General features: G+C 39.5%; 2 protein-coding genes across 4 annotated transcripts; both read right to left on the bottom strand.

Annotated features, from left to right (window-relative positions):
- LOC18788920 (protein CHUP1, chloroplastic) lies at positions 24 to 5,338 on the bottom strand. 3 transcript variants are annotated; one of them, XM_020555735.1, is made up of 9 exons: positions 4,708 to 5,338; positions 4,440 to 4,528; positions 3,522 to 4,283; positions 1,749 to 3,116; positions 1,505 to 1,636; positions 995 to 1,176; positions 787 to 898; positions 526 to 669; positions 24 to 284 (listed from the first exon to the last, which is right to left on the bottom strand). In XM_020555735.1, exons 1-9 carry the CDS (start codon positions 4,805 to 4,807, stop codon positions 189 to 191), a joined length of 2,985 nt encoding a protein of 994 aa, XP_020411324.1. In that variant the 5' UTR covers positions 4,808 to 5,338; the 3' UTR covers positions 24 to 188. The 3 variants fall into 3 exon arrangements, with proteins under 3 accessions (XP_020411324.1, XP_020411322.1, XP_020411323.1); XM_020555733.1 differs by having other exon boundaries at positions 4,440 to 4,596; positions 4,708 to 5,255; XM_020555734.1 differs by having other exon boundaries at positions 4,440 to 4,554; positions 4,708 to 5,254.
- On the bottom strand, positions 7,063 to 10,972 carry LOC18790175. Its single transcript, XM_020555736.1, has 11 exons — positions 10,542 to 10,972; positions 10,343 to 10,429; positions 9,992 to 10,147; positions 9,766 to 9,854; positions 9,246 to 9,334; positions 9,033 to 9,136; positions 8,842 to 8,941; positions 8,692 to 8,767; positions 8,485 to 8,602; positions 7,544 to 8,075; positions 7,063 to 7,388 (listed from the first exon to the last, which is right to left on the bottom strand). The coding sequence occupies exons 1-11, from the start codon at positions 10,792 to 10,794 to the stop codon at positions 7,295 to 7,297; spliced, it is 1,698 nt and encodes a 565-aa protein (XP_020411325.1). The 5' UTR covers positions 10,795 to 10,972; the 3' UTR covers positions 7,063 to 7,294.

The following is a 15,266-nucleotide window of genomic DNA, read 5'->3' as shown; positions in this document are numbered from 1 at the left end:
ATTCTGTTGCGAAGCATATGAAATAAAGCTTGCACAACAACTCTTAGAAATTACTCTTCATGTGAATAATATTTCTAACTTAATTTTCGTTTGGTTTGAATTGGACTTGTCCTTGTAATAAATGCTCAATACGCATGAAATTTACAACAGAAACAGGAGATTAAAAAGGAAAAAAAATTTCAATTAATTTACGGTTCCTGCTTATTGTCTTCTGTTTGTCCGCTGACGCGGCCCCTTAGCTCTTCAAATGCCTTCATGCTCTCTGCATCAAAGCCTCCAGCAAACTGCAAACAGTTCCAAGTTAGCATTTCATTTTTATATTATTTTTCTTTAAGACTTCAAAATTTTCAAATTTGAAAACTATGTGTAATGAGGGGATTCGATGGCCATCGTTGTCTACCAAAAGTTGTTTATCAAAAGCTAAGAACACAATTTATTGCTGATTATGTTGAGCAATATTGACAACCTTAAGGTCCACAGAATGCAATTTTAATCAGCATTAACATGAGCGAAAATCAGTTATACCTGATGAACACGGAAAGCAAATCGCACTCCTTGTAGTAGTATAAACTCTCTGATCGGTTCCTTCTCAGGTCCACTTAATGCATCAAGTTCTGAAGCTACACGTTTCATATACTTTCTTGCCAATTGAACAGATGAGAGCTTGATCTACAACGGTAAACATCTTAAATGAGCTTGATCTTGCCAAATGACATGCAACAAAATCATAAAAATTATAAGCAGCAACTAAGCACAATGGGATTTTTCTCAGTTTGTGAAACATACCTTGCCAACAACGCCTGAATCCAATAACCAATCAACCGGAATTCCGAACTCCTTGCACCGTGAAATAGCCATGTCCCTTGTACGCAAGAGAGCATATACACTCTGTTCCACCCTGGAAACAAAATGACAGAACGCTTTAGAACAAAGAACAAAATCAAAGAAGTGTTCTTGCAACCAGCACGTCAATGCATGAAAAGAAAGTTCGTACTTTTCCAGCAATGAGTACATCTTCTTTAATGCAGCTTCGCATGGGAGTTTGGGATCATCAACAAAAGAGGAGACGTGCTTCTCCAATTTCATCAAGTCTTGATATTCAAACGCTGCTTCTCTTAGTGCGTCCACTTTTCCTTCAGGCCAATCAAAGTGCTTGAGGACAGCCCTTTCGTCAACCTACCAAAGGCAGCAAGAGAGATAAATAATTAATGAATATGTCTACAACATGAAGCAGCATGCCAATGCAGATTACCCAGATAGGAGGGCTTGTAAGTATACATATCGAATCTGGAAGGCACGAACAAGTTCAAGGATATTTTGAATGTTACAATAATAAGCGGGGAGCCCATATTGGAAACAAGTGTTGTAAGGAGTTCGGAGTTCATAATTTGGCAATAGCAGTGTCCTCTAACCATCTGGTGAGTGAAATGTTATCCTTTTTTTTGTCTAAATGAAAGTTACCTCTGAAAGCAATATTTTATCCAGTGGAAAAATAATGGCATACCAAGAAGGAGAGCTCTTCATCTAGCCAGTTCACAAAGGCTACCAGATCTTCTATGTTTGTGAAGGAAGCTGCTCGAACTTCAGCTGCCAACGACATGACAAAATCACCTTGAGCTTCTACATCAGCTTTCACCTGTATCCAGCCCATACATTTTTTAGTATTTGAAGCATTGGGTACTAAACACCACAGTTCATGCCTCAGATAAGAAGATAAATGAAATTTTTTTTTAAAACGTTCTACTCACAGCTAATAGGAATGATGATTTGTTCTCAATCTCCCCAATCATGTTGCTCCTCGCATCAGATACATTAGATGATGAAGATATTAAAGATGATGTATCCTTCTTTGCTTCACGTTTCATCAATGACTGATAAAATTCAACCAGCTCAGGAGCACGGTGCACTTTATCAGCACTGCCTGCCCCCCTTGGCAGGCTTCCTGGTGGAGGAGGTGGACGAGGTGGTCCACCAGGTGGGGGTGGCGGCGGTGGTGGGCCACCTGGTGGAGGAGGTGGTACTCCACTTGAGGGTTTGGGAGTTGTACCAGCAGGGGCATCTCCAGATGCTTTAGGAGGCGGCCGAGGTACCCTAGGAGGCCTCTTCTCAATTTGGGCAAGTTTCATCTTGGTTATTGCTTGAGAATCAACAGCGTTACCATCGTTAGTTTGGTTGCTTGAATCACCCAAAATAACTGCCTTCTCCTTTATATGGGCAAGTTTTGGTGGTAAAGCTACTGGTCTCTCAGCCTTGGCTCTAGGTTCGTATGTCAAATTTACATTTGATTTGTCACCAAACTTCTCTGCTCTTGCTTGCTGAGCCCTTTCATTAATTTGTTTTTCCCTTTCTAAGGCCAACTTATGCCGGTCTTTGTAAGCAGGATATTTCTCATCCAGAACTCCTTCAACCGACTTCGACATCAACTGGAAAGATGCTGCAACAGAATTAGGTGAGTCGCTAGAAGACATCTGTGTTCTAATGTTCGGAAGACTGGGAGTTTGAGGGGAGTCTGGAAGTTCCTGATCCACCTTCCCAAATGTAGTGATGGCTACACCGTCACCAGCATTCCTTATCATCAAGGATTCCAATGGACCCCTTGGTCGAACGCTCATACTTGCCCTGCTTGGAGAGCCTCCAGAGAGAGATCTACTTGGAGATGAAAGAGCACTAGAATCATCTTTGCTTTTACCCCATCTTTTCAGCTTTTGCATTATACTAGGTTTCTTGCTGAGACTATTATACCGACTTGTGGAACTATCAATAGAAACATTGTCAAAATCCTCACTTCCAGGGGAGGATGGATGAGAAAAGTTGCTTTCAATATCTGTATCCCCTTGCCCACGTTCTGATCCTGCATACTCCAACATCAGTTGTTTGGCCTTCTCCTGCGATTTGGGGCTCAGACTCTTGTTGAGATCACGAGCTGATACCTTTCCTTGAGGTGTCTGATAGTTCCGGAGCTCATACCTCAAGCATGCATTCACCCAACGAAGGTACACTAGCTCTTCAACTTCACTAAACCTGTTCATCTGAAGACCTTCCACTTGTTTTGACAGGTCCTCATTCGCATGCTTTAAATTATTGACCTCCTCTCTTACATTTGCAACCATATCACTCTGAAATAGTGAGGAAAAACACTGTAAGAATAAATTCAGACAAACATGTTTACATGCAGTGATTACAACTTGTTCCATACATAATACTGGTTAAACAGCCTATGAAATTTCTACCAGCTTGCTGAATCAATTTCAATAAACAAATAAATTATTTAATCTTCGCATCTCTAAGTTGTAGTCTCAATTTTCAACTCAGAATAGCCAGGGACCATGTCGTAAACCAAAAATAGCCAAAGCTAAAAGAGAAACTACATGTCTGGCCAAAAAAACAATATAGGAAGAAGAAAAAAAGAAGGGGGAAACTTACATGGCAATGTTTTAAATATTCTCCCTTCCTCCCATACACATTTTAAAAAAAAAATGACACACACATAGGATGCAATGCAAGAAAGCACTCAGACTAACCTCCGTCATGTTGGAGAGGGCTGCTACTCTTGCTTCAGCAGCATTCAATTTTATAGTTAGTTCTCTCTTTTCGATTTGAAGTTCTTTGTTCTTTCTCTTAAGCTCCATGACTTCCACCTCTAACTCCTTTACAGCTTTCAGCTTCTTTTCAATTTCAGCATCTTTCTTGACTGCTTCTTCCTCTTTTGCCTGTAAACCAGACACTTGTTGTTTGAGCAACAGTAGCTGGCCTTTTGTCTGGTTAGCATCAAGCTGAATCTGCCTCTGCAACTCCTTGAGTTTGTACCTTGCCGCCTCTAGCTCCTTCTTGGCTGAAACTCCCTGCGCAATCTCTTCTTGAAGCTTCTTCCTCTCAGTCTGCAGAGAGTTAATAGTAATATTTAGCATGCCAACCTCCACTGTCTTTATCTTGAGCTGCCTTTGTAATTCGGTGACGTCTGATTCCTGTTCCTTCAATCCATAGTACTCAAGTAATTCACCTTCAAGCTTCACTTCTCTTTCCTCCAATTCCTTTACCAGATTACGCAACCGTTCCAGCTCACTTGCATTGTTTGCCATCTCAGTTTCATATACATGTTTCTCTTTTGATTCCATCTTGTTAACAAGTAACGGGATTTCAATCTCCCCAGATAAAAGATCCTTAAATTCAGGTAAAATATCTTCATCTTCAATATCACCAGGTGAAATATCACGAGCACGGTCAAATATACTGCTAATTAATTTAACCTCCTCTTCTTCCTCCTCCTCCTCTTCATCTTTCCCCTGCAGTTAAGTCAAAAAAATATAATCCTTTTTTATGAAAAGAAAAGGTGAAAAATTGCAGAACGTATAGGTAAAAGGAAGGGAACATAAGATTTGCTACCAATATTTTGATGTGGAAAAAGAGAAGAATTTGATAGAATTTTGTTATGTACTTACATCCTTTTCTCTGAGGCTATCATTAGAATATGTAAGTTGCTCTTCGTCTTCCTTCTCACTTTGATGTTTATAGTTTGCTTCACCATTTTCTAAGTTAACAGTATCACCAGAAGAACTATAAGAACTCAGAATGACTCGCAATGAACATAACTCATATCTGGAATAAGATTACTAAATACAGCTCAGTTTCAATAAATCAACTGATATGAAACTGTTTTGGGTAAATAATAAAAGACGTAATAGATATGAAACTTGTTGAGATGAATACCTGAATGCCTGCTTGTTGAGGCTGAGTTTTTGACGTTGTGCTGCCTCGCTGCAAAGGCAGCAATAGAAGCAGCAACCAAGAGGCCTAACCTGACTATCATGAAGATATTGCAAATAGGCAAAGCTCAAGTCCTCACTCATCTATAAAGATAACCCAATTCCAAAAACAACCCGCCACCCTCTTCTTCCCCACCCCATAACTGATAATTCAAACCATTAACGCCCTGGAAATGCAGCAAGAGCAACCCAGAATCTGTAATTCCCAAGAGAGCTTAAGAAGACAATCCTTTTCCTATAACCATATCCAATCGTGCACATCACAGACGAGTTTAAAGAACTTGCATTTATAAGTATAATTAATATCCAAATCTAGCTATGAAGTATAAACATTCCCACACCATCAGCTATCATCTTCTTATCAGGTTTATAGACCTTTCAATCGAGAAGGCTTTGCTCTGTCGGAAGTTCTTGATAAGTAGAATTCCAGCACAGCTCTTAATGCTAAGAGCTACAGCAACCACCAATAACTAGTGGCCAATCTTCTCCAAAAGGTTTTACAATTCACATTTGGGTGGGTCCAAACATGTCACTGAAGATTTTAAGGATCATATATCGCTAAACAAGCCAAAAACCAAAACTGCAAAGTGAAAAGACACAAGTAACTTTAAAGTAAATTTGAACTCTTAGTTATGTTTATCTATGTTCGGCCGTTAAATGGGTGGGCACCTTTGTCTAAACTATGTCACTGGCCTGGCCCAAAAAATAAATATTTCTGTTTGGTTTGTGTTCACTTGATTGAATTAAGCTTCTAGATTGATCAGAGCTCAAAGACAAAATACGACTAATCATTGCCATCTGATCCATTTGGTAGGCTTGGTACAGTTACTATCGTATGGCAGAGGATCTACCAAAATAAACATTGATAAAAGCAATTTTAGAAGGTGGGTCCAGATTTCCCAAATCAAAGGACTCGTAAGTTAAAGGGATGCTTTGTTTGGCTTATCACAGAATGAAGATGGTGAATTAGAAAGTGGGTTGATGACTGAAGATGGGGCTGGAATTTAATTCTCAGCCGCTGGCTTGATGGACTGGAGCAATGGAAGCCGTGTAGCCAAACACAAAGCAAAATAAGCCAAACTTTTGGGTGATTGACTTCAAACCCACTCGTATGCCTTTTTGGCGTTTCATTAAAGCTTTGTTCTTTTGTGGTTGGTTTTGTGTGTATAAGCAGGTAAACAAGAATACATTATTTTCACTAACAATTCTCTTCAATCTTGTGATACCCAGTTAAAAAAACTAAAGAAAAGTCTACTCTTTTACTCATCCCAGTGTAGCTTTGTGATACAGAAATTTATCCCGAAGTGTAAATTATGACAGAAATGAAAAAAAAAAAGGCATAAAACAGAAGGTCCAATTATAGATAAGATTGAAAATGGAGATGTGGTCGAAGTCTGGCCAGCAAGATGACCCATGACAACAGAATCAGAGGCTATGCCTCCCAACTCCATCCATTGAAGAGGAGTTGTTTGGCCGAGGAATTTGTTGTTGTGAACTTGTCAAGAATCAAGAGGATATTATTCAAAGAGAATGCAGATAAGTGTTGAACAAAGCAGAAAGAGAACAAGAAAATCGTTTTCTGGGTTATGAATTCTGTGGGCTCCACGGCCACAGCAGAAGACAAACTCTATTATCTATAATAAAGTTGGATTTTTGGGGCTCTTGTTGCTCCATATGCCTCGTATTGGTAGGAAGCAAAGAGCTTGCAAGGCCTGAGAAGAGGAAACTACAACATACCACTACAAATCAGAAAATGATGGGTTTTATTTTCACCAAATGAAACAAACTGGTGTCACTTTCGTGATTTAATTTATCCAATTGAGAGTACCAAACCACACATAAACATAATAAAATACATGAGATTTGGAGCTGGGTAAAAGTAAAAGCATACCATCTGGGCTTCACTTGAACTGTTAGAGCAAGCAAACGTACAGTTGGGCTTGGTCTTGTTGGTCATGGCCAAAAGCTAGGATTTTCGCCAGAGAGAGAGAGAGAGAGAGACAACAGAGCAAGTCAAACAAGCGAAGGACTTGGGAAGAAAGAAGAACTGAGCGAACGAGCGAGCGGGAATAACTTTTTGACCGCTTTGCGTTCATGCTTTTCTCTACAACATGCGAAATTACCATTTTACCCCATTTGGATGTGATTGTATATTTTCTAGCTACTCCAGAATGCCAATATGAAAATTACGTACTACTGTGGGGATTTCTTGTTCTTTTTCTGCTTCGCATATCAAGTGCCCACAGTTGCTAATTTATTATGAACTCCTTCTGTAGCCACTTCTTGCTCTTGGGGTTGATTGGAAGACAATGAAAAATGAATATCGCATTATTTTCCAGAACTTGATAATTTTTCTTCAATGCGTAACACTATACTTTATGCACAAATTTATTAAAATTCCTCATCCCAGTCGCATTCCGCCTTCGAAAGTTGTACAAGGAAATCCTGGTACACAGCAAAACAATCAGAAATTCCTTGTGTATCCCTCCACTCGTGATTTTACATAACTAGTCAATGGGGGCCACGGATGGTCACGCCTGGCTATCCCATTTCCACCTTCGTCCAACCTCCTCGAGTACCTTGGCACGGGCTTGGCTTTTTCTGGCTTCATCCTCTACCCAAGATCTGCATCATTGCTTAAAATGATTAGAAGAAAAAAAAAATATTCATGCCATTTCACAATATGATTGAAAGTTTTCATGACAAGACATTTTCAAGCATGCTCTCTAGTAAATATATGCCTATGCATTATTATGAATAGTTGCAATCACGGTCGATACCTAAGAATCCGAATAGCTTCTATCTCAGCTTCGAGTATAGATTTCGCATCAAGCATACTTTCCTGCTTGGTCTCCAAATCACTGAGCATATCCTGCAAATCACACTTCTCGGCTACATAAGTAGACCTCTCGGATGCAAGCTTTTCTGATATCTCATTGACCTCTTCCTTGAGACTGAGAAGTAACTGCCTCTGACATTCCATAGCTGCCTTCTCCTTCAAAATCTCTGCAAAATTCTTTTCTTGTAAAATCTTCTCCTGCTCCAAATCACTAAGGGCAGCAAGATAAGCCTTCTCCACCTCAAGACCACGGGTTTTCTCTTCATTCAGTTTATCATTCCAAAACCTCTGTATGTCCTCTCTGTCAAGCAATTCGGACCTGATATCTTCCATCTCTGCCTTCCTTGCAGAATTTTCAGCTTTTATTCTCAACAATTCAGAAGAAATTGCTTCTGTGATCCTGCCACTTGCCACTGCCACTGCTGCTTGTGCTTTTGTTGAAGGTTTGTTTGGTTGAAACCGCCTGCACTGTCCTGCAAGATAATTATGTCATGGGGTTCTTAGAACAAACGTCATACCATATAATGACAAAAAAAAGAGTAAACATTTATGACCAGACTACGCATCTGCTTATTAGTTTTCAATGTGTGTAACAATAAAGTATTGATCAAGTTTGTAACAAATCTTTATTTTCTTCTACTTTTAAAGGCTAAAAAACCCTTATTTTCCTACATTGTATCTTCAAATGATCTCCGCACATGGTACTGAGTTTGCACCCTGTGAATAGATATCAGTAACGAAAGCTCACCAAAACTTATAAAAAAGCAACTTAAACATATGTATAGATGTGTGTTTCTTTTATATATGTATCTTCGTTTGTAGGCGATGTGTGCATGCTTGAAATTGTTGAATTAATTTATGGAAACAGAAAATTGGGAATACCAAAAACTTTTCTGAGTATGCTATTTTCCTCTGCCAACATGTCAGTATATAGTCCTGCTGGTGCTTCTGAACCGATCTCTTTCACATCCATAAAACCTACTGTTGTTGTTGTTGATATCTGGACTGTAAACAAGTCAGATTTTAAAACCTATGATTGAAGAGGCATGATTTATACCAATTGATGACAACGATTGATATCCTCTTTACCTTCTCTATTACTCCTGGCACAAAGTCATACTCCAAATGGGCTTTCCAGTCAATTAGATCTTGTCGAGAGATAAACCTGCAGCACCATGTATTTTTTGAGTACGGAAGGAAATTCAAGATATTAAACAAAAAGTCAAGCATACACTCCACCTCTCAGGGGAAAAATTGATGTTTCCATGGTGTTTTAGACCATCATAATTGGAGCTCTTCTGTGATAACTTGCTGGGAATGACACCAGCCTCAGCCAGGGCTTAGGGACAAGAAAAGGAAGCACATATTCAAACTTCAATCTTTGTAAAACAAAGGCCTTTCAAATTGCAGGCAAAGGGATCAATCCTTACCTTGAATGGACCCAAAATCTGGGTCTTCGACACTCACGTCATCAAATGCAGTAATTGCAGACCCAGCAAGAGAAACTGATGGCACAAGCCGGTGCTTTGCATTCCTGTAGGGAAAATTAAAAAAATATCTAAGGAAGACCATCCTTAAGATCTCAAGTTCTCAACAATAACAAACAGAAGATATTTCAAGGCGTGTATGTATTGTATTACAACCTCTCCAATGACGAGTTTATTCGAACTATCCATCTTGCATACTCCCTTCTAGTACACAATTCATCAGCCTTGACATCATCTTCAATGATCTGTATACCTTAATTACGGTTAAGATATTCATGCTTAGAACTAGACCCAAAGCTGCAGGCTAATTGGCACACAATTTCAACAAAATCCAAAGAAGAGAATCTCACAAGTCCAAAATTCAAGAATGTAAGACATGTCATTGATAATAGAAAATTAAAATTCTACATTAGAAAAAATAGATTGAAAATTCCATGGTGACTCAAAATTTTTATCTAACCACTATGGTCCAACAATGTCGCTATTGATGAGCATACAACTCATGTCTCAGAACCGCTCAAGTTTTTTTAAGCCTATGTTCCTTACATGCAAACTTCAGTTAAGAGAAAGAAACATCCAGCATCTCACAAGTCCGACTTCAGAGTAAGGAATTAATAAAGAAGAACAAGAAGAAAGACGCAGTACAGGCATGACACCGCTCAATAAAGAAGCACACCTTCAATTTCTTCAAGACTTGTAGAGCTTCCTGTTGAGTAGAATCCACAGCAGCTGGGATTATAATGCGTTCAAGCTTCTCCGTAGATGCTGAATTGGACAAAAGACAAACAAGAAAATCTCCAGGGATCAATTAATATAAAGAAAAATTAGACATGGAACGATCTCAAAATGTGTTCAGCAAATGAACAGATGATATAGCTTAACACATGTTCAACTTGATGTACCTGAAGTAGTATTTTGGCTAACAGAAGTAGGTACAGTCTCTGGGCTTGCCTCAGAGATCATGGCATCCTCACCCAATGCTCCTTGGTTTGTTGGTTTGGTATCAGCAGGACTCCCATGAAAAGTGTGCAATGGACTCGTTATTTGAAACTTAAAACCTACAAAAATTGAACAATGTAGTATGCCCAACCACCTATTTAGCAAATGCCCAATTATACGAAACTACAAAGGCTATTACCCTTAAAAACCAAGTAACCAAAATAATGCAATTGAACATCCCACTCACAAAAAAAAAAAGGAAAACGTAAAAGCAAAAATCTTTCAATAAAGGTCCAATAGGTGGAAATGCAGACCCTTTCTGGATAGCGAGAAGTAAGCAATTGCAGCGACTATCGCAGCCAGTGAAGCCCCAATACCCACAATCACAAATGTAGGCAACCCTGCAAAACCACAAAGTACAATTGAATAAAAAGCTCAATTTTTGTTTTTCTGTAAAGATGTATTACATTTATGAAAAATTGAGGAGTTAAAGAACTCAAATTGAGAGAAAACCTGGATTTTTGTGTTGAAGCGGAGACTCTACATGAGCCCAACCGCCATAGTCGTTGCTGGCAGTTTGGTCCGGAGGGAACCATGAAAGTTCGAGCTTTCTCTGGGCGAGTGAAGCAGAGAGGTGCAGTCTAGGCCTTGTGGCTTTGGGCTTCAAGAGAATTGGGGTTGGGGAGAAAGTACGACGTCGCAAAAGGAAGGAAGTGTAAGAGGGAAGGAAGAGAGAGGAATACGGGGTGGCACAAGATGAGCACATGATTACTTCTCAGTTGAGACAAGATTTGGGAATTAGGGTTGCAATTTACGGTGGGAAGTGAGAAATGCTGAAGCTTTGTAATTGCAGAGAGAGAGAGAGAGAGAGAGAGAGAGACTTTTAGTAGGGTGGGAGACAGAGGTGGCAGTGGCATCTGTTTGATGAACCAACTTTCCTTCAATTTATTACTAGTTTAACAAAACAAACGAAAAAAGAAAATGCTTTCTAACTTAATATATACATATATGTTGTAAATGTGGAGCCCAAATGCCTATAAATAAGGTTTCCCCCTACTTGTAAGAAATAGACAATGAGAAGAGAAAACATTCCCTACTTTCCATATCTCAATTTCCTAATTCTCTCTCTTCAATTTCCTCCAGTTTTAGAACACGTTATCAGCACGATTTCGTTCAAACAATACCAGCTGAATTTTATGATGAAACCCAGTCAGAAAAACACAACTGATACACTCTCTTTCTCTCTTCCTCTGAGCAATTTTCAAGCTATTGAAAATGAGCTCTCAGATTTGCAGATCCGCTCCTAGAGCTGCCATCTGACAGCAATAACCCTAATATCCAGCCGTTCCATCAACCTGTTGCAGATATGGAACATCTCTTAGAACTACAGCGTCAACACCAGCGTCAGCTGGAATTTCAGCAACACCAGCATCACCAATTGGAGCTTCAGCAACAGCATCACTTGAAGCAGCAGCTTCACCATCACCAGATGAAACAAGTTCCAACAGTCATGGCAACTCTACACAAACTGATAGTTGAAGTTGTCGACGCTCGCAATCTGTCGCCGAAAGATGGCCGCGGCGCGTCGAGCCCCTATGTGGTGGTGGACTACCGCGGGTAGCGAAGACGCACCCAAACCAAGCTGAGCGACTTGAATCCTCTGTGGAACGAGTTGCTCGACTTCGATCTCAGTAGGCCTTTTGACGTGTTTGGGGATGTGCTTGAGCTGGATGTATACCATGACAATAATTACGGCCCCACCACCAGAAACAACTTTCTCGGCAGGATCCGGTTGAGTTCCTCCCAGTTTGTGAAGAAAGGTGAGGAGGCCTTGATTTATTTCCCTTTGCAGAAGAAGAGCTGGTTCACGTGGATTCGCGGCGACATTGGGTTGAAGATTTATTATGTGGATGAGGTCGTGCCACCTCCGTCTCCGCCGCCACCGCCGCCCAAAGCAGAGGAACCAAAGCCTGAGAATTGGTCTACACCAGTCCCTGCACCATGCGCAGCAGGAAGCAAAGATGGATGGTTCATACCCAGCTGAGGCAGAGCTTGAGCTGGGCCTGGGCCTTGGCCTGAGCCTTCGTGGTGGTGGTGTAGGGAAGCAGCCAAAGCCATGTGCATGGGGTGAGCGTGGTAGAATCTTGACTGCTAAAGTTGGGTGCTGAGTTACACTGTGTTCTCTGCTACTGACCCCAAGAGGAGTGCTAGAGACTCCCATGTTCCGCCATCATTTCGCTTTCACTGTTACAAGGCACTGGAGTATATTTAATTGAAAAGTGAGATACACAGCAAGTTGATCAGCCTAGTGGAAAGCAAAGGATTATTGCCAGGGATATGAACACCCACCGAAATAAAGGGATAAGTACTCTGCCTCACTCTATTTCCTTCAATTAAATACATTATTAAAATACCTACAGAATTTAATACTCATGACCAGTGTAGATTGCAGGTGGAAAGAAGAAAAGTCAACGTGATATATCTAGCTTTCACTAATATATCAGTATAACAATGTTACACTATTTGATCGTGGTGTTGATAAGAACCCACAAATAATTGTCTTTACTTTTTTCACACATTTATTTTATTTACTGTATGGTGTAGGTTTATTACCCATACAACAGTATTTATTTAAAAGGGTGGTGCGGGTTTATCGTCCACGCCTTTACTTTTATTTAAATGTATGGAGCAGAATTAGTGCACATACAAGCACGTTTACTTTACCGCAAATTTATTTTTACTTAAAGTATGATGTGGAATTGACCCTCATACTTTATGAAATTACTTTACTGTACATTATTTACTGTATGGTGTAGGTTTATTACCCATACAACAGTATTTATTTAAAAGGGTGGTGCGGGTTTATCGTCCACGCCTTTACTTTTATTTAAAAGTATGGAGCAGAATTAGTGCCCATACAAGCACGTTTACTTTATGAATTTAATATACCGCACATTTAATTTTATTTAAGGTATGGTGCGGGATTAACGTCCATACAGCAAGCAATTTAATTTATGAATTTATTTTACCGCACATTTACATTTATTTAAAGTATGGTGCGGGTTTATCGTCCATACCAGTAATTTATTTACCAGCAATTTATTTTATGGATTAATTGTGCTGTATGATGAGTTTTTACAGTATGCAGATCAGGACCAGAAGTTCCTTGATCCTCATCATACAATTACATCAGGACTTGAAGATCCTTGATGATGATATTAATATAAGAGATGTCAGTCTCTCCGGTACTATATTTGTAAACATGTGATTGGACTTGAGGGTCCTTGATCCATGACATGTAAATAAGGACCTGGGGTTCCTTAATGATGTAACAGTACCGTATTGGTTCATAATGCCGTACACATGGATGATAACTGTACTAACAAATGTACTGTCCACATGAATAGATACGTATTCATAACTTGATGAATAGTACCGGATATATATGAATAGTGACGTATACATAAATATTAACCATTTTGGGTAAACCATCACTATTCAAAAGGGAACCTGCAGTTCCTTAAACTCATGGATGAGCAATTAAATGAGATGCCAGAAGTTCCTCAAAATATGGACAATTATGTAAGGGCTTGAAGTCCAGAAATACGTACAGAAAATTGTAAAAATGTCCATACCATGAGAATATGTGATTTTGGCTTGAGATTCAAAATCTAACAGTGTTGAGAACCTGAAGTTCCAACAATTAAATGGACAACCCTTGAGGTATTATTGCAAATTGTGGTACGCCACATATTTCTTTGGCATAAAAGAATGATGAATTGAGGCTCCCCACATATTTTGTTATATCTGGGCGGAAGCTCATGAACCCAAATATATGAGATATTAGTGTGGCTTTTACTCAATTCATATTTCATGTCCATTTGAAAAGGGCGAATAAATTATGAGTTTTGTGTTTAGCCCAGGCCAAAAGTTCCATACGTTGAAATATGAAATTTGGGAGAGTCGATGTGGTTATTTGAACCTATAAGGCACAAGGTTCCAAACCGTCATTTTGAAAAGACGTAAAAATCACAAGTGCAAGTTTAAGAATGTGCGCAATTATTATAACAGGAACATACAACATATAGATTTTTTCCACCTGCAATGAAGGTGCAGGCCCTGTAAAATCTATAAAATTACATTATGTTCTGGAAGCCTCTGAAGGAAGAGGACGACGCCTCTTAAGCTTAGCCATGAGCCTCTCATGGTCTCCCAAAATTCTTTCATTGGAGACCTGCAGCATGTCTAGCCTTCTCAGTGTATCAACGGAGTACGAACTCACCAGTTTCAACAAGGAATTATTCTCTCCTTTAAGTTTCTCAACCTCCTGTTGAGACTCATGAAGCATTCTTTGAAGAGACGAATTTTCAGTTGTTAGCCTCTCAACCTCGTTTGCTCTGGCACGCAAACGATCAGCCATGTTAGAAACAGAAGCAGCACTCTGAATGCTAAAAGCCATTGAGTCATCAATAGCCTCTTCCTCAGATCTCCCTGTCAACAGCATTTCATCCATTGGAGTAATGAAATTCCTAGCTACTATGACAGCAGTAGCATCATTCATCATCACAGAATCATTAACTGTGAGATGACGATTTTGGGATACAAAGGATGGACGCCAAACTTTGGCATCACTGGTTGTTGTGGGAGCATCATTTAAATTGAAATAATTTGGGCAGGAAGAAGAGGAAGCCATTTTAAGAAGGTTTAGAAGAAAGTCTTCGAAAAACTAAAGTTTCAGAAAATGAAGGAAGTTGAGTTGAAACGTAGTTGCTCCAATCAAGTTTTGCAAAGGCAATATCTATAGGAGGAAATATGGCTACAGTTTTCAGGATCCCAATATTATCTCATATCCCCATATTCTCTTTTTCTTTTCCAGATTCCAAAACTTCACGCGGCTTCCATTAATGTTTGTCGGCACTTTCGGCGTTTTCAAGTATTATTTTCGTCAAAGCCGATCTTGCTTTACGGATTTCACGGAGCTACTTTTTCAAAAGTATCCCGAGAATCTCGCAATTTTCCTATGGTTAATTTGAAATTCACCGGTTCTACCTATTCATTGTATTTGTGTATAAATATGTTACTAACGAAATTTTCTTTGCAGAAGACATCCAGTTTACTCCATACCTAGTGATGCGGTATCTACTTATTTTTCTTATCAGTGAGCACTTAATATGCCCGAGAAGCAAGACTATCTCTGATCATCCATTCAGGAAGCGAGACTATCCCTGATCACGTTTC

Source organism: Prunus persica, chromosome G1 (genome assembly GCF_000346465.2).
Source record: "Prunus persica cultivar Lovell chromosome G1, Prunus_persica_NCBIv2, whole genome shotgun sequence".
NCBI lineage: Eukaryota > Viridiplantae > Streptophyta > Magnoliopsida > Rosales > Rosaceae > Prunus > Prunus persica.
Note: the sequence above shows the minus strand (reverse complement) of the source record. Positions and strands in the feature narration are given on the sequence as shown.